General features: G+C 25.1%; 2 protein-coding genes across 2 annotated transcripts; one reads left to right on the top strand and one right to left on the bottom strand.

Moving 5' to 3' along the window:
- Positions 1-81: 81 nt before the first annotated feature.
- LOC112598923 (hepatocyte growth factor-regulated tyrosine kinase substrate) lies at positions 82-6,565 on the bottom strand. The gene is made up of 15 exons (XM_025345591.1): positions 6,535-6,565; positions 6,366-6,450; positions 4,915-4,990; positions 4,666-4,854; positions 4,340-4,489; positions 4,147-4,271; positions 3,636-3,708; positions 2,739-2,837; positions 2,562-2,624; positions 2,349-2,480; positions 2,015-2,270; positions 1,588-1,772; positions 1,358-1,520; positions 727-819; positions 82-664 (listed from the first exon to the last, which is right to left on the bottom strand). The coding sequence occupies exons 1-15, from the start codon at positions 6,563-6,565 to the stop codon at positions 147-149; spliced, it is 2,238 nt and encodes a 745-aa protein (XP_025201376.1). The 3' UTR covers positions 82-146.
- Positions 6,566-15,644: 9,079 nt separating this feature from the next.
- On the top strand, positions 15,645-24,512 carry LOC112598755 (ubiquitin carboxyl-terminal hydrolase 43). Its single transcript, XM_025345349.1, has 12 exons — positions 15,645-16,449; positions 18,395-18,689; positions 18,750-18,992; positions 19,467-19,605; positions 19,681-19,825; positions 19,890-20,180; positions 20,251-20,356; positions 20,547-20,725; positions 20,817-21,022; positions 21,089-21,301; positions 23,883-23,983; positions 24,056-24,512. Exons 1-12 carry the CDS (start codon positions 15,989-15,991, stop codon positions 24,158-24,160), a joined length of 2,484 nt encoding a protein of 827 aa, XP_025201134.1. The 5' UTR covers positions 15,645-15,988; the 3' UTR covers positions 24,161-24,512.
- The last annotated feature ends 712 nt before the right edge of the window (positions 24,513-25,224 follow it).

Below are 25,224 nucleotides of genomic sequence, written 5' to 3'. Positions count from 1 at the left end.
ATATATGTATGTATGTATTTTTTTTAATTTATAATATGTATATAATAAACAATTTAATAAAATACCCACAAAGTTAAAATAATATAATGTTAATTTTAAATAAATGTTAAAAATGTGTATATTTGGAATGCAAAACATTAAATTAATTAATCAAAACTTATTAACTCTGCAACCTGAGGTTGCTCAATTTTGGGCTGTTCTACTTGATTTGGAGCGGACGGCTGTGGATTTACTTGCTGACTAGGTATTTGGTGTGCACCATACTGTCCCATGTGAACTGGTCCACCATAAGGCATAGTAGACATCTGACCCAACATTGGCTGTTGATGTTGATTGGGTATCATTGGTTGTCCGACGGGAAGCGGGTGTTGTGGTGGACCCATATTTGGCATTTGGGGTTGTTGATGACCAGGCATCATGGACTGTGTGTGAGAACTAACACCAGGAAGTGGCTGTTGGTGCATGGAACTAATTGATGGACTAACAGAAACTGTTGAATTGATTGTGCTTGTCATAGGTGCCATTCGTGGTTGATAAATAGGCTGAGGAATATTTGAGTTAACTTGTGACATGTTACTGGACTCATTAGAAGGTAAATTCACTGGTTGGTTGTTTAGGATTGAACCTGGATTTTGAGGTATCATGTGTCTTGCAGCAACAAAACCTGCAAATTCATAAACATTTTTATTTTTATTATTATAATCTACTTTATCTAATACTTAATACCTTGAGGTTGAGGAATATGCTGAAAGTGAGCCGGTTCTGTCGACTGTGGATACCTTATACCATTATCTTGTATTTGAGATGACATTAATGAATCTATGAGATAATAAAGATAACAAACTATTAATATTTGTTTCAACATTTAATAAATAATATACTCTATTTTTAGAAAATATACTTGGTGAACTTAAGTATGAATATTAATTATAATACATCAAATACTTAAAATAAATAGTTTATTATAATTTATAACCGATAAATTAAAAATATAAAATGAAGATTATTTATAAATAACTTAAATAAGTCAATTCAATTTTTCATTGAAAATTACTAAATTTTTCAATAATTTTGTTAAATGTTTATATTTAAAATTATTATGATAAACCTAGAGCAGGCCATGTGAAGAAAGTGGATAAAATAGTAAATAAGGTCATGAAGTGAAAATCAGATCAACCAAAACTAAGATGATGGCAAGGTAGCAGTGGAGCAACCAAGTCAGAACCTGAAGCTCCTAGGAATCAAGGATGAGGAGAAGGTAGCATTGAATATACGTGTGTAGCAACACATAGTGGAAACAGCCATGGATCTAAATGGTCTTTAAAAAGTAAAAATAAAAATTCTTTCAGTTACTTACTAGGACCAGATGACATGTAAGGATTAGGTGCAGTAGGCATACTTGGCAAAGAATTCGGGCCATACATATTACTATTAAGATAGTTTTGTCTCTGATGTTCCATTCGCATAGCCATTTCTTGTTCTTGTTGTTGGACTTGTTGAAGAGTCATTTGATGTTGATACTACAAGAAAGCAGTTTAATAAGAAAACGTTTGAATTCGATATTAATAAAAGGTTAAAGGAAATTACATGTTGGTACTGTTGTTTTCTCTGTCTCAATACATCCAATTTCATAGCTAACTGAATCTGCCTCTGTTGTTCAGCAAAAGCAGCTTCTTGTTGAATTGCAGCTTTATGATCATCTCTCATAGCATCTAATGCAGCCCGTGTATCTTTAACTTGAACTAATTTGTCTTGTAACCTTTCAAAATATACTGAAAAGAGATATTTATTATAACTTTTTTTTAAATGTATTTTGTATTTTTGTTTCTACACTTCCAAGTTTATACTTAATTCAATACCTCATCTACTTAAATTAATGAATACGTTCATTAATTTAATGGTCACTAATACAGTTAAACACAATATAGTTAGAGTTAAGAATTCATTACAATTTCAGCGTTAATCAATAATACTTTTTGAAATTTCAATATAAGCAACAAAAGTCTATGCTTACATCTTTTTTCATCTTGTTGTTGAATATATTGCAATAACTTTTGATGCATTGGAGTAATCTTAGAGTAAAATGTCTCCAACGAACCACCATTAATAACAGTTCTACCTCTGCTTAAATTTGATTTGATACGATTAACAAAAATTTCCAACTGTGATTTAACAGAAGTTATAAACATTTCCATTTCCTCTGAGTCATCAGTTTGTTCATTATTCATAGCTGGACTAATTTGGTTATTTGGTGACTCAGTGGTGTTCACCTAAATTATTTAATAAATAACCTAAGATTAATATCATCCAAGATTTATAACAATTATAAAACATTATGAAAAATATACATTTGTTGGAGTCACTTTTGTTTGCATTGCCTTGGCTATATTTCCAATTTTTAGACTTTCCCAGTATGAACGATTTAAATAATGTGCCAATTCTGGATCATCTTCAGCCTCAACCTCAACTTTTTTTTCAATCTATGAAAAAAAAAAAAAAAGTAAGATAATAAATATTTGCAAAAGGGTACAAATTATTAAATTTAAAAATTATTATCATACTACTGGTGGTGAAGAATATAATCTTGTAGCTGGTGTTGAAGTAGAATTCATAAAAGGTATTGCCTATTGGAAAGTATAAATTATTATATTATATAATACAAAATTTTATAATTATAATTTATTATTTTTTATTAATATATAAATAATTAAGAATGAATTATTTTTAAGTTATATTACTTTTTGTTGTTCTGCTTCAGATTGGGATAAGGCTAAAGCCAATTGTAATTCTTCATCTTCTCTTAGTTCTTCTTCTGTTTTTCTATTGGCTGCCGGTATCTAACAAATTAATTTACTTTATTCAAAATATTTTATGTGAAACATTAAAAAGTTTGAGGATATATTTAATATAAAACTCTTAGTTATGATTGAGAAATAAATTCTTACAACAGTTTAATTAATTAATTAGAGTATATTTATAATTAGGTCTCAAATGTATATTCGAAATTAAATAAAGTTTCTTAAATTGTACTCTAAATGTATTAGATATTTATTAATTAATGATAACTTATGATTAAGTTAGTAGGTCACTCATAAATTTCTTCCATCATATAATCAATTTTTTGTGATTCTATACAAAATTTAGTTATTGTTTTTAATTTGACAAATAGTAAATTATTCATCACTTAAGATATAGAAATAAAGATAACTCAAAATCAACTAAATGTTTCTGACTTTTTATTTTTCATTTAACTGTAGAAGTTAACATTTACAGATTACTTAAATTGTAGTCTTAAATTTAGTTTAGAATATAAAATAATAAAAAAATTTGAATTTTATAACCTTTAAGCCTATTAAAAATATCTTTTATAAAATTTTATCTACTTGAAAAAAAATTGTTAAACTCATAGATTTAATGAAACTAAATTGTGAAGTAGTGATATATTTAAAATTGTATAGACTACAATTCAAGATTGGATATAGATGAGTGATTATGGGATATTGACAGTGTACGAATAAAACAATGCTTCCTTAATACACACTAAAATGCTATCACTTTTCAGATAAAACATTATCTATATTTTTATGCTTGCTACTTCCAAGGTGAACAACTCTCAAATAATAAATAAACCTTACTTGATTTTGTTGAGCCAAAGAACTAGTAAGATATTCTATAGGTAAATCTTCTGATCCTTTGTTCATTTGCGGTCTAAATTAAAAATTATAAATACTAATTAGTTTTAAATAATATAATTAACAAATAAAAATATAAAATAATTAAAATACCAATTTAGTATTCTTAATTTGTTATACACAAAATAATTAAGAGATTTTTCAGATTGATAATTTATTATAAACTAGTATATACTATATAGTATTAGCTGAATAATCTCTACAATAAAATTGAGTGTTAGCTGACTAGCATATTTGAAAAGATACAAAATATTAGCTGAATAATAAAGTCAATAAAAAACCAATTGCTGAATATTCGCTGAAGTATAATATTTTTAAAACATAAATATTAATTAATACTAATAGGTTTTAGATAGGTAAAAATTCATATCTGGTATTTATCAATCAAGTTATTGAAAGACACCTTAGAATATCTCTAAAAAATATACATTATAACTTAAATTGAATTTTGTACTTTTGTGATTTTTCAAAGCAAGCTTCACAAACACGAACAGGTTTCTCAATACCAAATTTTGGTAATGTACAAGAGCGTGATGAACATTGTGCACAGAAAACTTGGCCACAAGCACGACAATGATGCTAAAAAAAACAAAAATATATATCCAAAGCAATATTAACTCATTTTAATATTAAATAAAACAACTTACTTTGCGTTGCACCATTCCAAATTTAACGCGACATCTATGACAGCAATCAGAATCTTCCCAACCAGGAGCTACATCTGAACTGAACATAGCATCACTTTCTTTAAGTGCAGGAAATGTATAACCTTCAGCTTTCATTATGTTGACTGTATCCTATTAGAGAAAAAAAAATTATAAAAACAAACAAAATTAAATATAAAACATCATGTTCAATATAATAGTATTTCTTTTTTGATAAAATACATAGGTAAATAATATTATAAAATAAAATAGAATGAACTATGAATTATTAAATTTAAATAAAAATACATATTGTCAAGAATATATACCTGAACAGCACAATATTTGGGAATAGCTCGGAAAGCAAAAGCCCAAGTCTGTAATAGTTCAAGTAATTTGTTTTTAACATTTTCATGTGGAGTAGTTTTTATAATTTCTCTTATTTGTTCCATAAAAGGTTTAGTTCCAACTTCATCATGTACTAATTGACCACAATTTTTAACACAACATTCCAAGACCTAAAAATAATATTTTATTACTTTTAAGAAATATAATAATTTAATTTATAAAATACTTACCAGTAAGCTATACATGGCGGTATGAGGATTTGGACTAATCAATTTTTTCTTGATAGCATTGAGTGCAAATTTTGGTCTGAAAGATATTATTACTATGTTTAATAGATTTTTAATGTTTACATATTTAATGCATTTTGATTAAGTATGTGATAAAAATAATAAGTATTTAAGATCCCTAAATATTTTTATAGATAAATTATTTGAACTTTTAATCTATTTCTAATGTAATTTTCAAATATATATTAACTATTATATGTATTTTCTATGTTACAGAATTTAATTGTTAACAATTTTAATATAGCTTTTATAAATTATTATCAAATATGTTTACATCATTCTTTTACAATAACTGATACAAAACTAAGATGGATACTTAAGAACTGTTTACTGTAGTATATACTAAAATTTTTTAGTTCACCACGCCACAAACTATTGCTATTTATTTCATAGACTTATTTAATACTAAGCCATTAATGTATTTTATTTAATATTTATACTCATTAAAAAGAGTATGTATACAAATCCAAATTAAAATTCATCTTTCTATACATTTGTTGACTCCGAACAATTCTGATTAAAAACCTATACATTTCATATCTTATAGGTTCTAATATTAAAATATATACTTGCTTAATTATGCATATTTCAAGGAAATTATATTATAATTTCATAACTTTATATAAATACATATAAGTTGTAGCGCTATTAAAAATGTTAATATAGTTCAGTCATTTTGTTTTTTTCTAATACAATAATTATCTATTGTTTAAAGGACTAAGACAGGACTCATAACTATGTCATCTATAATGTAATATTTCTTTAATTGTATTCTAATTAGCCGTTGTAATATTATGGTATCATTTACTTATTATAATCTACTAAATATTTTAGACATTGTATAGCTGTGAAACCAGCTTAAATTTTTCATTAAATCACAGATACTTTTAATTCGTAAAATAAAAAGGAAATTATAGAATGGGATGAAAATAGTGATGAACTATCAGTTGAAAATATATGCTTTATAAATCATGTAAGAATATAACATTGTCAGAAATGTTTTGTTGTAGAAGAATATAATAAGTATGAGATAAAAGTTTTAAATTTTAAATTTTAAATCATTTTTGTATAACTTCATGCTGGTATATATTTCATAACAATATATAATTCAAAATTGTGTTATTACATTAAATAGGTACCTGCTTAAATGTTTTTTGTTCAAAGGTTTATATCATATACTAAGTAAATGTAAACATGAAACTAAAAAAACTATTATTTTTTAATATATGATACAGAGAAAGGATTAAAATATTATGTATTTTGGAAATTACTTATCAAATTTATAAAATATTTTTAAAAATTTAGTTGTTATCCGTTTGTACAATATTTCTATTGTTTGTAATTTTGATATTATTTAATATATTAAAACAAACATTAAATATAATTTTACTTACTGAACATCTTTTTGCCGTATTGTGTCACATATTTCTAATGTTGTAGGCCAATCTGCTTCCAACAACAAATTGCTGGTCACTTTATCTGTAAATTTAGATCAAACATAGAAACATAAAAACTGTATTGTATACAATATAATAGTATTGCGATCATGACATTACAACTTACCGAGTAGTTTTTCAAAATTGGATTTAAACATTTTGTTAACCGTGATTTTCAGTATGTACTAAACAAAAAAAAAATAGAAGTTATAGACTATGGGATTGTTGATGGCGTACGATATCCGTATGATGAACTGAGATGTTATAAATATATTTATTTTTTCTACATAAACTATAAAGTGTTAATTAAACTAGGTAATAAAAATTTGTAGTTATATAAAACAGAATAACAATAAACATAGAAAAGATTAAAGAGATTAAAAAGACAATAAATCTATGACGAAATCACGAAATGACAACAGCGAAATCAGGAATCGTTTTTTAATTCGCTGAACCTTGTCAATTATCAATTCGTTATCATGAACAGTGAGCCAGTTGTCACTTGTCACCGCCCAGACGGATGTTTTTGTAGTGTAATATATTTGGTATGATAATATTGGTAAAGTATGTATAACATTATCACCTTATCGATTGTTACAATAACAACAAAAGAGATTTACCGAAAATCTGTTTGCTGACAAACAATAATTAAATGGTTTTCTGTTTATAGTCAAAACTGTATAATTAAATATTAGAAAAAATCTAAAGCTAAAACGTTCTGTTAAGACATGCAAATTACATTTTTTGTTCAATAAACGGCTACACTGCTTACTGAAGGTTCATACATTTGGAGATGTGAAAGTGAATCCTCAAGCCAGTGTAATATTAATTATTAAACTTTTAAAAGTTAATAAAAAATAAATAAATATTATTAAATAAAGAATAAAAATTCTACCAATTATGTTATTACTATTTCTAATTTTTATTAACAAATTATTTTGTAAGTATTCTCCTTATCTTGGCATACGTAGGTATGAGAATATTGGATGACTAATGAGAACTTAGCCTACTTCAAACTAAGAGTTATAAGGCCTCCCAAAAATTTTAGGTTTTATGAGTATTTTATATAGTTTGTTATTATTTTACATTATGATATAACATTACATACATATTATTTAACATAACTACTCGTTTTTACCAGGTATAAAAAAATTGTTTAGCTTATTTTAAGTTTTGAGCATATTTTATAAAACAATAAACAGCTGATTTTTAGTAAAACTTTATAGGTACTTAGGAATATATACATCTATATCATGATAACATTATTATAATGCCCCATTAGTTTAAAAATTCTAACACAAAACTATATTTTGTCCAACCAAAGTACCTATATAAGTATATAATTGAAGTGCATATTCAATACCATCAAAACTTATTCCTAAAGTTAAAGCGTCATACTGTAAAACAATTTACAAATTATAATGACATACATTTCAAAGATCGATACGTATATTTAATTGTATGAATTTATATGGATGTTTACTGCTATTAGTGCCATTGGCTGTTATATTATCTATTATGTACCATTTACTCAAAAAATCCCAATTAGAGTCTGCAGTAGACTTTGTGTATATGTATATTGTATAATTCGTTTTTATTTTATTTTCTTTAATATTTTTCTGCCAATTAAAATTTAAAATTCATTTGGTATCCATAATGATAAATCTGGATGTATTTTTAAATCATTCTTTATCATCATTGCCAAGGGTCATCAATCATCAAACATTACCTATTCAACGCTCAGGCCCAATATTTGTAAGTTTAATCGTTTATGTCTTAAAAGTCAATGGTTTTTTTAAAGAAGTCCATAAGTGTCCATTTATCTAACTCACAAGTTTCTTCAAAATTCTCAACGATGAACTTGACTATATCTTCATACGACAATACATTTTTGTTATTATTTTTATACCTACATACAATTATATATAATATTAATATTCCCTAGGTAAAATAATCTTTCTCTTTCTATGTATATATACAGAGTGATTCAGCTATAAAAATTCTAATAAATAATATATTATTTGAAACATTTTAATTTCAGTTTTGTCAGTTCTATACAAATTTTGTTTAAATTTATATTGATTGAAAATTATTGATTTGTTATACAAAATTCGTAATAAGATAATTTATATAAAAAAATAAAATAATGTAAAAAATATATAACTTACCTAATTTAAGTTAATATAGGTTAAATATCAAATGTTCAAACATAAGTTCAAAGAAAAAAAATAATAATGTTATAAAAAAACCCTATGAGTAATAGGTTAATTTAATTTTAAAGTTTAATTAAAATGTAATTTTTTTTTACAATTAATAAAATATAAGAAAAATATCAATAGTTAATAAGTTAGTATCAATAGTATCACATAAAATTATAGAAACTACAGAATAAGGCTAATTCCATGAGAACGCAGAGACCTTTGATGAAGCCCCTAGCCTCTGGCTGAATTGACTATATCGTCATCTTTTTCGCCACTGCATGCGCATCCACCTCCTGAGCAATAGCTGTGAACACAAAATTCTGCGAGCGATAACTGGACCTTTTCTTTTTAATAAGTTTAACCAGTGATATTTTTAATTGGACTCAAGTGTTCAGGAAGTTGTCTTTTCATTTTGTATTACCTAACAAGTATCACATAATCGTTGCTGCAAATTTGGCCAATCTGGGAAGATGCATAAATGCTGCATGATTATATTATGCTATACCTATATTATTGTTATAGATTATATAATAAATTTGCATAAAGCTGTACTTGATCATATTTTCGAGAACCCTTCGAAGATCAGGAGGAAGAAAATGACTTGAATTTAATATTAGTATCTGACGAGGTAACTGATGAGTGATTATATTTTCCAGAACTTATAAATGTAGTAGTATATCGCCTTAGTTACATTTTTACTTACATTTATCTTTGTTTTATTTCATTTTTTTTTCCTATTTTTCTCGTTATTAATTAAACGAATATGTTAAAAATTTGATTTACTTGAAGATTGCTATTTTTCCTAATTTTTTATTTGTTTTCCCAATTATAAAAATTAGTTCTAGGAATTTTTAAGTTAGACCTCATAAAAGTACAGACTAAATCCAAAATAATGTTCAAAACCACCCTCGTTTTATGAAAATTATTGAGGAATTTTATCGATAACTTAAAGTGTAGATATTTATCCAAAAAAAAAAAAACAAATACAATATGACAAAATTAATGGCTATTATATTGCTCAGATTTCAAAACGGATTAATCTAATAATATTTAAACGTATTGTATGTAATATCGCAATATTTTTAGAATTTCAGATTTTAAAAAGAATATGTAGCCATGTAGGAATAAAGATATTTTTAAAATCCACTAAAACAAGTAACAACCTTATGAGAATTCTCATGTAAAAATATTCAAATTTTAGTTTTTATTTGAAAATTTTTTCAAAATTTCAAATGTCTATAAATAGCATTAAAAATGCCAAAATGTTTTGAAAATTACATTAAATCAAGTAAAGGTTACTATGAATATTTTGTGAAAATTCCAAGTCTCTATAACTATTTTTGAATTACAAAATATTTTGTAAATGTTAACTCGTTAATGGTTAAATGGAAACTAATAATTATAACGTTAAAATTCATAAAAAAAATAGTCCTATTATTATGACATTTAAAATATAGGTTACCATTTGAAAATCAAAAATCAATGATAGTGGTTTCACTATTATATATAAACGTGGAAAAAATAAAAATGTTATATAGTTCTAGAAAAGTATAAAACTAAACATTTTGAAAAAAGTCAACACATTTTAAAATAATGAGTGTTCAATGATAAAAGAATCACTATTCACTCTGTATATGTTTTTTGACCTCTGCTTGTTCAGAGGTTCCTAGACTATTTTCAATAAAAGTTATATTGATGAAATCTTTAAGTCTCTGTAGTTTATTTTTACAGTTCTTATAAAATGCTGTATATAGTAGCTGAATTAGCTGATAGGTAACGTATAAAATAATGCAAATTACAACAAATAACTCAATGCGTACAAAGGATAGTTTAAAAATATTGTAAATAATTATTTAATATATAATTTAATTATTTTAATTAAATAATTATTAAGCAGTATAATTTCTTGTAAAATTTTACACGCGTTAAGCCAGACAATTCAGCCATATTGTAATATAAACTTTAATCTATTAAATAATATGCAATATTTTATTATAATAATATATTTGCTAATATGTATATGTAGTAGCGCTGTCTGTCATGTATTTTTAATTATTCGAATAGTCATTTACCTATAGGCCAAAAGTGCTACCTTCCATCAGTGAAAGTGTGCATTTAAAAAATCGATCTAACATTCATGAATACAGGGTTATACATTTATATCTTGTAATCTTAATGTATACAAAATATGTATTTATTTGAAATGGAAAAATCCGAACTCCAAACACCTTGATCATATATCTACTACTATTTCAACTATTGGTAATTATTTATAACTTTAGAATTATTTTGAATTTTAAAAATGATAATGATAAAAATAAGAAAAATATAATTTTTTTAATATATTTGTCTGTAAAACAAAATATTTTCTAACAAGTAAGGGACTTTTCAAAAAAAAAAAAATAGTGTTAACACTTAAATAAATCACTTTATATGCTGTGGTTTTGAAATTATGGTAACAATTTATCTGTATTAAAAAAATGATTGTTCCAGATATAAAACGTTTCGAGTGCAGATTATCCATTTATAAATTATAAAACAAAATTTGAAATGGTAAAAATTTAAATAAGAAAGTAAAAACACTTCATTCCGATATGCTTAATAATAAGAAAATTATATTAACATGTAAATATATAACTCAATTATTCACAGTGTAAATATACAGTTAGATTTGCTTATAATGATATTTGAGGAGCCTAGAAATTTAAATCACTTTAAATTCAAACTTTAGGATAGGATCCAAGTTGTAAAAAATAAAAATTGTAGATATGTGTAGAATATATATTGATGCAGTTAAAGAAAGGCCTCAATAATATTATATTAAATATTACCTTTTCAATATATATTGGCATTTGACGTAATTAATTTCAACATACAAGTTACAGCAATCATTAGATTACAAATTTTCATATCGTACAAGATCCAACATTCTACAAACTCTATAAGAAAATTGGGTATTCACCACGATTCAAGAAATATCTATTTAAACATGAATATGTAATAATAATTTATCAAGATATTGTTATACCGAAAAAATCGTTGTATCCGACATCGTTATAAGCAAATTTGACTGTAAAACATCTATACAAATATGAAATGTGTATCTTGAGCTTTTAAATAGTAAGAACTTCTTATACAATATATCTTCAATACCTGGAATTAAAAAAATAAAAAATAAATAAAAAATAATAATGTTTTGCAAACTCATTTCTATTTGAATACTTATGAAAAACAATAATTGTTAGCACTTTTTTAAAAGCTTCATTTTTCAATGATTGGTAAACCCAAAACTAAAAATTAAATTAACATTTTATCAATGATACCCCATTTTATAGTAACAACTAATGTTACTGTTAATGTGCCTAGATACTCTTGGTGAATATTAATATTCATAGAATAATATATGTCAAGTAAATTCTAAACAAAAATAAATTGCTATTGAATTTAAGGGTTTTTTTTAAGATGAAATATTATCCATTAGTCTTTTTAAAAAGGCTAAGTTCTTCTAATAACCAAAAACCCGTAAATTAACTCTAACAAAAAGTGTAACGCATAATCTGATTGTTGTAGTCAAAATATTTAACTTGTTGCGAATAGATGCATCATTTACTGCATTTAATTTTCAGTAATAATATCAGAATAATATATAATGCAAGCATACTTGCATTGCTAACAGTGATTATTTTTTTTAAAACCTCTTGATTTTAAGTAGTTTTCGATCTTATATATTGGAATCGTCTCCAAATTAACTGACAAATTTCTAATCAATTATATTTTTTTACTAGTTATTTGATCGAATCTCTTGATTTTCTTTTAAAATTAAAAACATTTATAAATGTACACACTATGCCAAAAGGATATAATTTCACTCTTACATTAAAAGAAAATTAATAGATGAAATGATAAGTCATATTAAAAAGTTAAAAATATGGTCTTTAAGTACAATATAGGTACTATATTTATATATATATATAAATATTCTAAGGTTCAGAATTTGAATAAAATAGAAAATAAAATAATTGTGCTTTTTTGAAAAGAAGATACTTTGAAATTTATTTGTATTCAAGGACACAACAAACTAAATTAATCAAGTTTAAATAATTTTTCAAGATACCAAATTTAATTTAAAAATACATAAAAATGATAATGCGAATCAAAAATATTAATATCTTATTAATTATTACATCCAAAAAAAGTAAAAAAAAAAAAAAATGATAAAAATAAATTATTGTTATTTTCTATCATAAAATATTAATTAAAAATCAGATAAACTACAAATCGTTAAATTATTATTTATTGAAAGGGTAACAAACTAACAAAATACTTTCAATTTAATGATAAAATATTAAATAATATAGATAGGTAAATTCAATTAAGGATGTGCTTTACATAATGCTGGAACTACAGCAGGAGCTTCTCCCAAAAGATATACCGATGAGGCGATGGATCGAGGCAGTGATTGAGAATTGGAGGTAGATGTTTGGCATGATGGTGGTGTCAATACTTGGAAAGAAAAAGGCTGTAGATCGGAAGAAGCAAGCTCAATGAAGATGGTGATGGGCTAGGGGAGAGAACTGCTATAAAATATATCTAAGTAACTTAATGGGTTTTACAAGGTGGTTAGAGACCCCTAATGTATTTATTTATCTATTAACTGTTATAATTAGTGAATAAATGATATAGGGTTAGATAGTAATATTATAACAAACAGTTCCCACCAGTCCCTATGTTTTGAACAGGGGGAAGGGAAGATAAAATTCAACTATAGACAATATAAAAATGTTTTTCATAGTAAAATCAAAAATGCATTATTTCTATCGGCTATTTATTTACTAAGATGAAACAATTCAGACAAATTTTAGTTACATAATGAGACATACAATAAGCGATAACTCGGATGAAGTGAAACATAAATTTAAATAGCGTAATTTTGTTGATAACAATATAAAAATAAATATTACCTTGTAATTTGACATTTAAATTATATTGTTAAGGCGTAATTAGAGGCAGAACCGGATTAAAGCAAAAAACCCAGCTAAGAGACTTAAACGCAGATGATATTGAGACCTTGCCAATTAACAAAAATAATGAAAAATACTTCTTATATAAAATGTACACATATATAAACCTCTCTTTTACACAGTTAGAGGTACTTTTATTGTAAAAGTATTACTTACAGATATGTATTCTCTCATCATAAATGTTTTATGACGTATCTACATGTACATATTTCAAATCGTGTTATAAATTTTCTCGTGTAGATACCTACTTTTTCTAAATTACAATAACTGTTTTAGTTACAAACGTATTTAAGAAGTAAAAATTGCTCAATTACAGATATTGCCAATACATTCAGATCAAAAAACACCTTTAGAAAATTTCAGCTTATAATTTGTTGAGAATAATAATTACTAGGTAGATACAAAACTATTATCTTTGATTAATTCAAGTCTTAATTTATGATAGATTATCTTTAATTAAGCACACTTTAGTTTAAAAATGTTTACTATTCTTCTACAATTAATTTCTCAACGGATTTTCTACTGTCTACCATAGGCATCCCCAGACATTTTTCTAGGGAGGGGAATTAATTAAAAAAATAAATGAAGATTTTTTTTTACATTTTATTTATAGTACATTATTATTACATTTAAGTATATTGTTACTATACATTTTATTTATCGAACATTATTATTTTTCGTCATTATTACATTAAATTATTATAATTAGATAACATATTTAAATTTTTAGGGGGCAAGTGTCTCGTCTTATCCCTGGGGACAACCATGTTGCCTATATATTATATACTTTTTCATAGTTAATTATTTCATTTATACATTCTTAACACCAATATTGGTTTTAAATTTTAATTAAATTCATTCTTTTCTAGATTTTGATCAGATCCATAAATATATTGATTTTATAATAATGTGCTTAATTATTAAACATTTTATTTTTTTTTAATATCTAATGACATTTTTTATATACGTAGTAATCAGTAGACACATTAGTTAAACAAAAAAGTTAAACGTTATTTCACAAATATTTTTTTATGAATGTCTTAAGTTCACATTTTGACGAATTTAGATATATTGACGTATAAAATCATGATTTTTCATCGCAAGTTATTAGTTTTTATTTTTTTAATTTAATATCAAATGGATCAATTGTAGAAACTTAAAATATTTAATTGTTACATAAATTTTCATTAATAATATACTTAAAAAAATTTTCAAAATATTTAGTTTAATTTTAAGGTATTTACTCGTACAGGCATTTAAAGTTTTCAAATTACTTGCGTGATAATTTTTTTTAGATAAAATGATATGTGTGGCACATAATAAATGATGCCTAAAATTTCTAAAATTAGAATTTTTAATCAGAGTTCAATACGATCTGCATGAGGTCTTCATCTGTAAAATAAAATTAAAATAATCAAAATTTAACATTATCACTAGACGTTATAAATTATAATATAGAATGTTTTCTATGAGGCAAGTTTTTATACTAAAAACCCGTTGATTCCGACACCCATAAAACATAATAATATCTATAATATACCTAGTCAGTAGACAATAGTCACGCTTTAAATATTTAAATCGGGGTTGTAAGTTATAGTGATCGATGTGTGAATAGAAAACAAAAATTGTCATTGTATAGGATTATATTATTGGGTTAGTTAGCCTGTTATTTAGGGTAAAACAAATCATTACCTCTTGATCCACAATAAATAGCTATTTCTATGTCAATTTATTCCAGTGATATAAATTTTTAAATTAATTTACCTTTGTTGGAAAAATATGTGTTCTAATAAAAATTTGTTTCATAATATATTTTTCCAATATCATACAGTTGGTTATATACAATTTTTTGTATAATATAAAATGTATTTTGGTTTATATGTATAGTATATACATTTAATTTTTTTTATATAATCATCATTCTCCGTCGGTTAAGTGGTAGCACTGTAATGTCCGAAGGTTTTCGATAACAAGTTGATAAATTTTTCCCGTGAAACGATATACAATAATAATATTATAATAATATAGTTTCTAGGCACCTACATAATATTATTATTATTTTGTATTTTAATATTATAGACTTAATAGTGTTTGAAGTATTGTGAATTTTTGATTAATCGACGCGCCGTTTGTTCGGTTCGGATGTGTCGCCGTCCATAAGACGTTTTAATATTGCTTACAGCTACGTAACTTGCCAAATCGTGTACATAATATAATTACTTGCAAAATTCTTATTTTGTGTTTTCTACTACTCTTCCCTTTTGTTTTGTTTAATTGTTTTTATTTTTTTTATATTAATCACTTATACAGTTATACATACTGTTCTAATGTTACCAAAATCTATCGGTGACGTTTCGAAATGGACGAAATATCGTTGCTGAAGAAACGTACTTCGGCCGAAGCGCTGCACAACATGACTCGTAATGAAGACCCCAATCCACCGACATCCAAGCTAAAACGATCTTTCTCGCTTAAGCGTGACCTGATACGCAACAAACATGTGAAGCCTGGCGATGTAGATGATGCTAAATTAAAGTTGTCGATGTTGAGAAAACCGTCATCATGGAACAAGGTGCTTGGAAAAATGTTGCAGAAAATGTCATACCTCGGCTTACAACAAGACAAAAGTAATCTGTGTTCCAAGTATGATGCTTATGTTTCACGCTCGTCGACAGATATCTACAATGACAACACCTATCAAACTCCAAAAATTTTAAGTGGTGACAAAGTTCCGGGTGTGGTTGGTCTGCGTAATCAAGGAAATACATGTTTTATAAACGCTGTATTACAGTGCTTAAGTCATACAGATGTTTTAGCGAGGTAATTTACTTTTGAAATGCATTTATTATCTAAATTTAAGTTTTAACAAGGTTTTTTAAATCTAGATTCCTAGATGGTATCTAAGTTCTAAGTAATTTTGTAAAATTTGAATATAGATGAAAGTCTTGTAGATATAAAATATATAAATGGTTTTAAAATTAAAATCCTATTTATTATTTATGTTTATTACTTTAAGTACCTTATAAATAAAACATTTTCAATACATTTGAATTAGGTAACATGAAGTTAATCTATTTAATAATTGTATTGATTTCAAAAAATAATTCCTAACCTTAATGTGTTATTTATTCATGTTTGATAAGGAATTTTTTCATTAATTAGTAATTTTATACATATTTATTACAAGGCATTTATTATTTTACCAATTTTTAAATATCTAAGTCTAATATATACTTCGAAATAAAAATAAAAATAATAAAAAGTAGGTATATACACATATAGCATTTAACCAGTATTTAATAGTTTTTATTCCTACCTTAAAATATCATACAGTATAAATTTTAATATTTTATTTATTTTTACAGAAATTTATAATATAAATTATATATCATATATTATATTGTTATAATTTTATATTCTTAATGTATTGGTATTTTATTGGAATCTCGACTATTTCTTTAAATTTAATAATTAGCCTCATCTCAAAGTTTAATTAGATTGATGTTCTTCTAACCAGACTTTCCCTCCCCACCCCCTTTATCATATAGTCAATATGTTATGAAGAATGTGTAAATACCTTATTACACACATGTGTGCACAATTTTTTTATGCCTCATTTTAAAATTAAATAAAACAATAGTTGATCCAGTGTAATAGTTTGCCTGTTTCAATAAACCATTTAACATTAATAGAAATTTTTAATATTATTTTATTGACAAAATTTTAGTTAAAAATCATTAATTAGTATCAATGTTTAGAAATATTTCTAAAATACCATTTTGTATTTACTTAATTTTATAAAAAACCTAAAAGTACTTATAAGTACTTTTTATATTATACTAGAACATAACTGTAGACAATTCTAGTTATTACCTAATTTTTTATATGATAAATAATAATAATTATCATAAACATATAAATGCTCTTAACAAAAAATGCTGAAATATAAAAATAAACTACTCTGTTCATGTTTATTTGTTGTAAAACTAATTATCTTATACAATTTATACTTTGTTACTTGATACATTTTTATAAATTCGTGATTTTATTGGGTTTATTTACACTTTTAAAGTGGGATAGTTTGATATGAGTACTTAAATACTTCTTATTAGGTAATGATTTGTTTTTTATGATTACCTATATTTACATATAATTCACAATATTTTACTGTTTATTAATCCTAACAATAACTATTCTGATCTTTGAAAATTATTTATTATGTAACCAGATAAACTTACTGTATTTTTTTTAAGTTATGGTAGCTTGTTTGTTTTGTAATTGTTTAGTCTACTACTTTACCTGCTTGTTTACACTTGTTTATATTTCATATCTTACAATGCTGTTTTAAACTCCTCACAGTTAAGATATTAAATTTATATTTAGCCCTGCTAAAAATTAGATTTTTCTTGGAAAAATGTCTGGGGTCACCACTGAACGTAGAAGAATAGATAATTGACGGACTTATAATCATTTAACATTAATATAAAACCATTCTTATAATTATTTGTTACTTATTAAAGAAATAACCAGAAATTTAGTTTGTCGCGCTTTGTTTTTCTTAAAATACATAGGTAATTAAGTTTTTAAATAATTATAATTTAGATGGACATCTTATCGTATCTTTGAACATTTAAACATTTAATAATACAATTTATTTTTATATTATTAGGTACTTAATGAAATTATTTTAGTTTGATTAAATTTATCTTTGAATAACCAAAGAAATAAAATATATCTTAATACTGGGATTTTAATTTTACTGTAGATATTTTGTCATGGATCAATATAAAATGGACCTTACTCGAAGAAATAAGTTGAACTCTAAGAAATATGGTACACGTGGTGAGATGACTGAACAGCTGGCACTATTATTGAAATCTATATGGCTATGCAAATATGACCCAGACATGTCAAATCAATTTAAAACAATTGTAGACAAATATGGTACTCAATATAGAGGAAATAATCAGCATGACGCACAAGAATTCTTACTATGGCTTTTGGATAAGGTTCATGAAGATTTAAACATAGCTACAAAAAAAAAATATAAAACAATTAGAGTAAGATGCTTAATTAATAATTATTTTATCTATTATTTTACTTATCATTATTTTTCTCAGAACACATTTGGAAGGCCTGATGAACAAGTAGCAGCTGAGACACTTGCTAATCATATACGTTGCAATGAGTCCTTTATACATGATGTATTTCAAGCACAATTTAAATCTTCACTTACATGTCCACGCTGTATGCGCCAATCTAATACATTTGATCCATTTTTATGTATATCAATACCAGTACCACAATGTTATTCAATGCCCGTTTTTATTACTGTTATTTATACTTCCCAGCAACCAAGAGATGTAAGTTTAAATGTACTTATTTAGTAATAGTTTTTTATTATTTCTAAATGTTTATTCATTTTATAACTTTTATTTTAAAATCTAACAAGAGCTATTTAACATTATATTATCTTTTTTTTTATAAACATTGACTTCAATTCTGATAACCTAAAAACTTTTGAATAATAATATTGACCATATTATTCATATTTAAAATATAATTTGAATAATTTTTTGTACTTTTAGTTTACTTATAAAAATACTTAATATTAAACAAATTGTTTGTACGCTATAAGTATTAGATAAGTAGCTTTTTTTTAAAAAAAAAAGAGAGACTGAGAAAATTATAATGTTAATAAATATTCTTAGGTATAAAATGAATAATATTTTCTTAATCACATTGTTTATATAATATAAATATTATAAACTAATAAGTTATAAATAATACCATATATTTTGTATTAACAAAATGTTATATTAAAATTTGTTTTACAGGTTAAACTTGGATTGTCTCTTCCAGTTGATAGTAGTATAGCTGAATTTCGAGAGTTATTATGGTCTTATACTGGTATATACCAAGAGCATATGTTAATTACTGAAATAACTGATATTGGTTTTAATCGAACATTTTGTGGTAATTATTCTTTATTTATTTTTTCTATATTTACATTTTTGTATGTGCATACATTTTTAAAATATATATTTTCAGATTCTATGCCAGCGTCTATGATAAAAGAATCAGATCCTTTGTACTGTTTAGAACTTCCAAAATTGAACGATTGCAGTAATGAGAGTGGACCTTACTTACTACTATGTTGGGTTAATATTCTTGTTGTTGAAGATCAATGTTCGAGGTTGTTTATCTTAGTTATTATTATGTGTATTTATTATTCATGTATTTTTGTTCCTGTTTATCAGATTTGGAAGTGCATATACCATGCAAATATGTCGTGAAACATCCTATAAGGACCTTCAAAAACTTTTACTTAAGGAAATGGCAGTGATGTTACATGATGATATATTAACAACTGAACAAGAAATACCATTATTTGGTATACGATTGGCAGATGCAAGTGATTTGCCTCAATATTTAGATCCAACAGTTGAATTACCACTTTTTACTGATCCAGTTGATCAAGCATTAGCTATGTCTGGGGATCAACCTCATGTAAAATTAATTCTTGAGTGGAATCTTCATGCTAAGGAAACGTAAGTTTTAAGAAATATAATTATTTAGAGAAAGAGATATTATTAATAATCATTATTATAATATTTTTAGAACAATTGCAGACCATTGTGATCAAGTTGAAGAACATGCTAGTGTAAAACAACTAAAATTAAATTCTGAAAAGGGAACATCTATCACGCTTGAACAATGTTTTGATGTAAGTTTGTCATTTTTTTACTTAAATAGTTAAGGTAATAAATTATTATGATTTAATTTAGATCAAACAATATTTATATAAAAATAAAATATAGGTTTATTGAAAAAAAATTGAAAATTATATTTAAGCCTTATATTATTTATGATTTAGAGTTGTTGGTAACATTATAATATTTTTATTCTATATTTAGCTGTATACAAAAGAAGAAATATTAGGTCCAGAAAATGCTTGGCACTGTCCACAATGCAATCTTAAACAAGAAGTTGTGAAAAAACTTGGATTGTGGACTTTACCTGATATTTTAGTGGTTCATTTAAAACGGTTTAGACAGTCTCTTTCACTACCGTCTTCGCGTCAACACAATAACAGGTACTTAATGATAAATATAAAATATTAATAAATTATTGTATTTCATTATTTGTAAATATATATTACTTAGAATAATTATTTTTATTTTCAGACAACCAACAAAACTTTCAGTACTTGTAGATTTTCCTTTATTTAGTTTTGATATGACCCCACATTTAGCTATAGGTCGGGATGTTAGGGTACCATTGAAGCCTTTAGCTTCTCGTCGATTATCTTCTATACAGGATCGTAATTTATATGATCTTTACGCTGTATGCAATCATCATGGATCAGATCCTCATAGTGGACATTATACTGGTAAATATACATTGATTATAATTAAATTATAATATTAAATATTAAACAACAATTTTTTATTTTTAGCATTTTGCAAAAATCCATATGATAAACAATGGTACAGCTTTGATGATACTAAAGTTACACCAATACCTGATACTTCTTTGGTCACAACATCAGCATACATGTTGTTTTACCAACGACGAGATATGATTCTCAATAGTTCTGACCATTGGGCCACAAGGTTACATGCACACATATCAAATAGCCATTCAGTTGGACAAATAGTTGATAATATAGGTAACTTATAAGTTGATTAAAATACAATTTTAATTAATGTTTAAATTAAATTTATTATATTGTGCTCTTATTGTTTCTTTATTCTTGTATTTATTCTGATTTTGGTTTTTGGAAATTTTTAAATAATATGCCTGTAAATCATATTTCAAAATTAAAATTTCTTATACTACTTAAGAATTATTAAGTTTGCAGATGATATAAACTTTTTTTTTCAAATGAAATCTTCCTTTTTTCTATATGATTTTTATAGCAAATTACTTTTTTTGAAAATGTTGATGTAGCTTTAATTAAATGTTATCAAATAGTTTTGGACCTTTTCCGTTAATTCACTACCACTATTTTTTTGGTTTTTTTTAGATTATTATATATTATTATTATTTTGGTTTTTCCTGTATCTTATGTTATTGACTTATCTTATTGCTATGAAAGAATGCACATAGAGTCAGCGAATTCGGTGGTCAGTCGATGGTTGGATTTAAGTAGGTAACCATGAATTTCCTTACTCTAGCTAGTGAATGAGATACAAAGAATAATGTAGTGAGTTTTTTACAAACTCATGGCATTTTACATAATCCGAGATTATGTAAAAATAAACATGAAATGGTTTTGCAACTCACTGACAAACAAGATCGTTGGTATTGTTCAAAATGTGAGTGTCGACAATACGCGCCATTACGTGCAGATAATTTTCTGGCTGGTTCACGTCTCGACTACAAAACAATAGTGATGTTTATTTTTAGTTGAAGTAAGGAATATACTTCCATAAAGTTTTGTGAGGAAGAATTTAACATGAACCACAACACAACAGTGGACTGGAACATGTACATGCGTGAAGTCTGTGAATACACTTTAATAAACAATAGTGCTAAAATAGGTGGTGTTAATACAACTGTTGAGATCAATGAAAGCTGTTTCAGTAAACATAAATATAACAGAGGCAGATTTTTACCAAATCAATGGGTTTTAGGTGGTATTTGTAGGGAAACTAAAGAAACTTTTCTAGTTCCTGTTCCCGACAGATCAGCACGAACATTGTTGCCAATTATTATTGAACATGTTGCTGCAGGCACGACAATAATTACTGATAAATGGCGCTCCTATCAAAGGCTAGATCAAACTTTTCAACACATGACTGAATCATTCTATTAATTTTGTAAATCCTAATACTTTGACTTACACTAATACTATTGAGAGTTCTTGGGGCAAAATAAAATCTCGAAATAAAAAACATTAGGGTACCTACCGACCAATGCTGAATAGCTACTTGGTCGAGTACATGTGGCGTAAGCGTTACGGTCCTAATAATTTATTTGAAACGATGCTACAACATATTGCACACTTCATGCCCCCAGAATCAAAATAATAATAATATATAATAATCTAAAAAAAAAACGGAAAAAAAAAAAATAGTGGTAGTGAATTAACGGAAAAGGTCCATAGTTTTTAATTCATTAAACTTAATGCACTAAGGATAATAGGTCAGGTTAGACAATACAGAAGGTATGTAAATATAAAAATCATTGTAACTTATGCAAATTTATTACTTAACTTTTTATATGTAATTAGATGACTAAAATGAAAATAAAACTAAATATTTATCTATTTTTTTATTTTATATAAATTCATTATGCAGAACTATTAGTAAATACAGTTTATTAACCTTTAAAAAAAAAGTATTTGTTAAACAATTAAATGTAAAAATAGTGGTCCATATTTAAACATAACACATTTGCATCACTATACGACACTCCTTAAATTACATCAAACATATATTTAAAATAGTGCTTTTTATTATATAGTAAAACCTCTATGGTTTTTGAAAAAAGGTTTTACTTTATTTTAAATATTAAAAATTTTAATAAATGCATTATTAAAAGATTAGAAGAGTTGAACGTGCTTATTGCTTGATGCATCATTCTGTGTACAACTTAATTTTGCTTTGATATGTATATAACTTAAAATGAAAAATTTAATGGCACATTCAATTTTACAATTTATAATAAAAACAAAACATGAGTAATAAAAAGTATATATTTAAAAAATTTAAAAATCTTCCAAAATTATTATATTTAAAATAAACCTCTAATAAATTTCTGATAATATAGACAGTAATTGTCGTTTATAAGACTTATGGTTAACTGATTCACATTGGTCTATTGGATTCAAACAAATTAGTTGTAATTACTGATGCATAAGAATAAATATTTGTCTATTGGACTCACTAATCACTACACTGATTAATTGGGTTAATTAAATTACTTGATTGGATATGTAACTAAAAGTTAGGTAAATTTTTTAAGACTTATTAAAACATATGTACCTATAATATTTAGTGGATATAATGACAAATACTTAATAAATAAAATCTAAATAAATAATAATTAATTAATTATTAATATATGGCCTAATTTCTTTAAAATTTACATTTATTACATGCATATTTTATTTTTGGACTTTTTACTTTATTGACTCTTTCTGCTATTAAACTCAATTGTTCTGGTCTCAAAATTAGTTTATTAAGCAAAAACTATTTTAATTGCGACTATTGTATATTATATTTTTATATTTTATTTTTTTTAAGAGCACAATAATGATGATATCGCAGAGTTAAGTGATTCACCATCCAGTCATACCATTTCCAGGTCATCAACAGTTGAAAATAATATGGTTTTTTCGAGATCGGTAATTATTTAAATGGTTTTTAAATTTTAAGTTTTTAGTTATCAAAAATAACTTATTGATTTTTTCATTTAGAATTCACCTATGGTAAATGGGATAAGGCCATCTGATACTTGTCTCGATGATACTGAAAAAAATTTTAAGAAACTTTTACATAATGCTAAAGAGTCGTGTATTTAAAATTTTTAGTGATATTATCATTGTTTTAAGGTTGTTATTTTGAAGAATTTCAAATTGCTTACCATTAAAGAATTATTAATTGTTGTTATAATATTTAAGTTAGGTATACATAAATGATTACAATAACATTTTGGCAAAAGGTAATTAACTTGCTCATAAGAAGGAACATTCCTTATTCATTTATACAGCTTCCATACATTAATATGGGAAAACAAAATTTGTACTTACTATAGTTTTCTGATTTTTATACTTTATTCTGAAGAGATTGAAAATTTTAAATATGAATATGATATTGAAAATGTTTCAATATATGCTCAACAATATGTCCCTCAAAAAATGTTGATAATAAAATATTTTAGAAAATAAAGATTTGTTTTGTTTGTTTTTTTTTTTTTTTTTATATAGTTTTTAAAAGAAATAACTTCAAACCAATATTTGGTGTTTTTTGTTTATCATGCTATGTGTATATTGTTGTAAGACCTAATGCCTTGTAAAACTAAAGCTTAGTATTATATTAGATATTAAGGTGATACTGAATAGGAAATGTGAATATTACTGTTATTTTTACTTTCTCATTTTATTACTACAAATTAAATATATATATAGTAATTTAATACACTGATGATCTACAAATGTTAAAAAAAAAAATTGAATAAAGTAAGATGATATTTTTGTCTTTATATCCTACGGACTACAGGATTATAGTTAAACATTATTTGAAAATAATGCAATATTTTTTTATAAAATAATTTTATAATATATTTTTTTATAATTTTTCCTAGTGTATGCATTCAGCTTTTATGAATATTGTTTAAAAGAAATAGTGGAGTGTTCCAGCGTGTCAACAGGTCACCATTCACCGCTGTTTCGTCTCTTGTATTGAATGATAAAGAATACATGTACTTATTGTCGATCCTACCAATGGATCTAAAACCAAATAATAGGTACAATGAGACTTTTAAAAACTGATTTAAATTAATGAATATGTCTGTTGTCTACATTAGGTTGATTAGACTACATTGAAGATTTTTAATTTCAATTTCGAATAATCTAAACTAAAAATT

This window comes from Melanaphis sacchari, unplaced genomic scaffold (genome assembly GCF_002803265.2).
Source record: "Melanaphis sacchari strain LSU unplaced genomic scaffold, SCAv2.0 Contig4_pilon_pilon, whole genome shotgun sequence".
In the NCBI taxonomy this organism is placed as follows: Eukaryota; Metazoa; Arthropoda; class Insecta; order Hemiptera; family Aphididae; genus Melanaphis; species Melanaphis sacchari.
The sequence above is the reverse complement of the archived record's forward strand: the minus strand, read 5'-3'. Positions and strand labels throughout refer to the sequence as shown.

Bases quoted from the DNA above. Each gene is read 5' to 3' on its own strand.
- LOC112598923 (XM_025345591.1), bottom strand. From the start codon at position 6,565: ATGTTTAAATCCAATTTTGAAAAACTACTCG. The intron at 6,451-6,534 runs GTAAGTTGTAAT...CTAAATTTACAG, and splicing joins CAATTTTGAAAAACTACTCG to ATAAAGTGACCAGCAATTTG. The intron at 2,838-3,635 runs GTAAGGTTTATT...TTAATTTGTTAG, and splicing joins CTTTGGCTCAACAAAATCAA to ATACCGGCAGCCAATAGAAA.
- LOC112598755 (XM_025345349.1), top strand. From the start codon at position 15,989: ATGGACGAAATATCGTTGCTGAAGAAACGTACTTCGGCCGAAGCGCTG. The intron at 20,181-20,250 runs GTAAGTTTTAAG...TAATATTTTTAG, and splicing joins AATCTTCATGCTAAGGAAAC to AACAATTGCAGACCATTGTG. The intron at 20,357-20,546 runs GTAAGTTTGTCA...TTCTATATTTAG, and splicing joins CGCTTGAACAATGTTTTGAT to CTGTATACAAAAGAAGAAAT.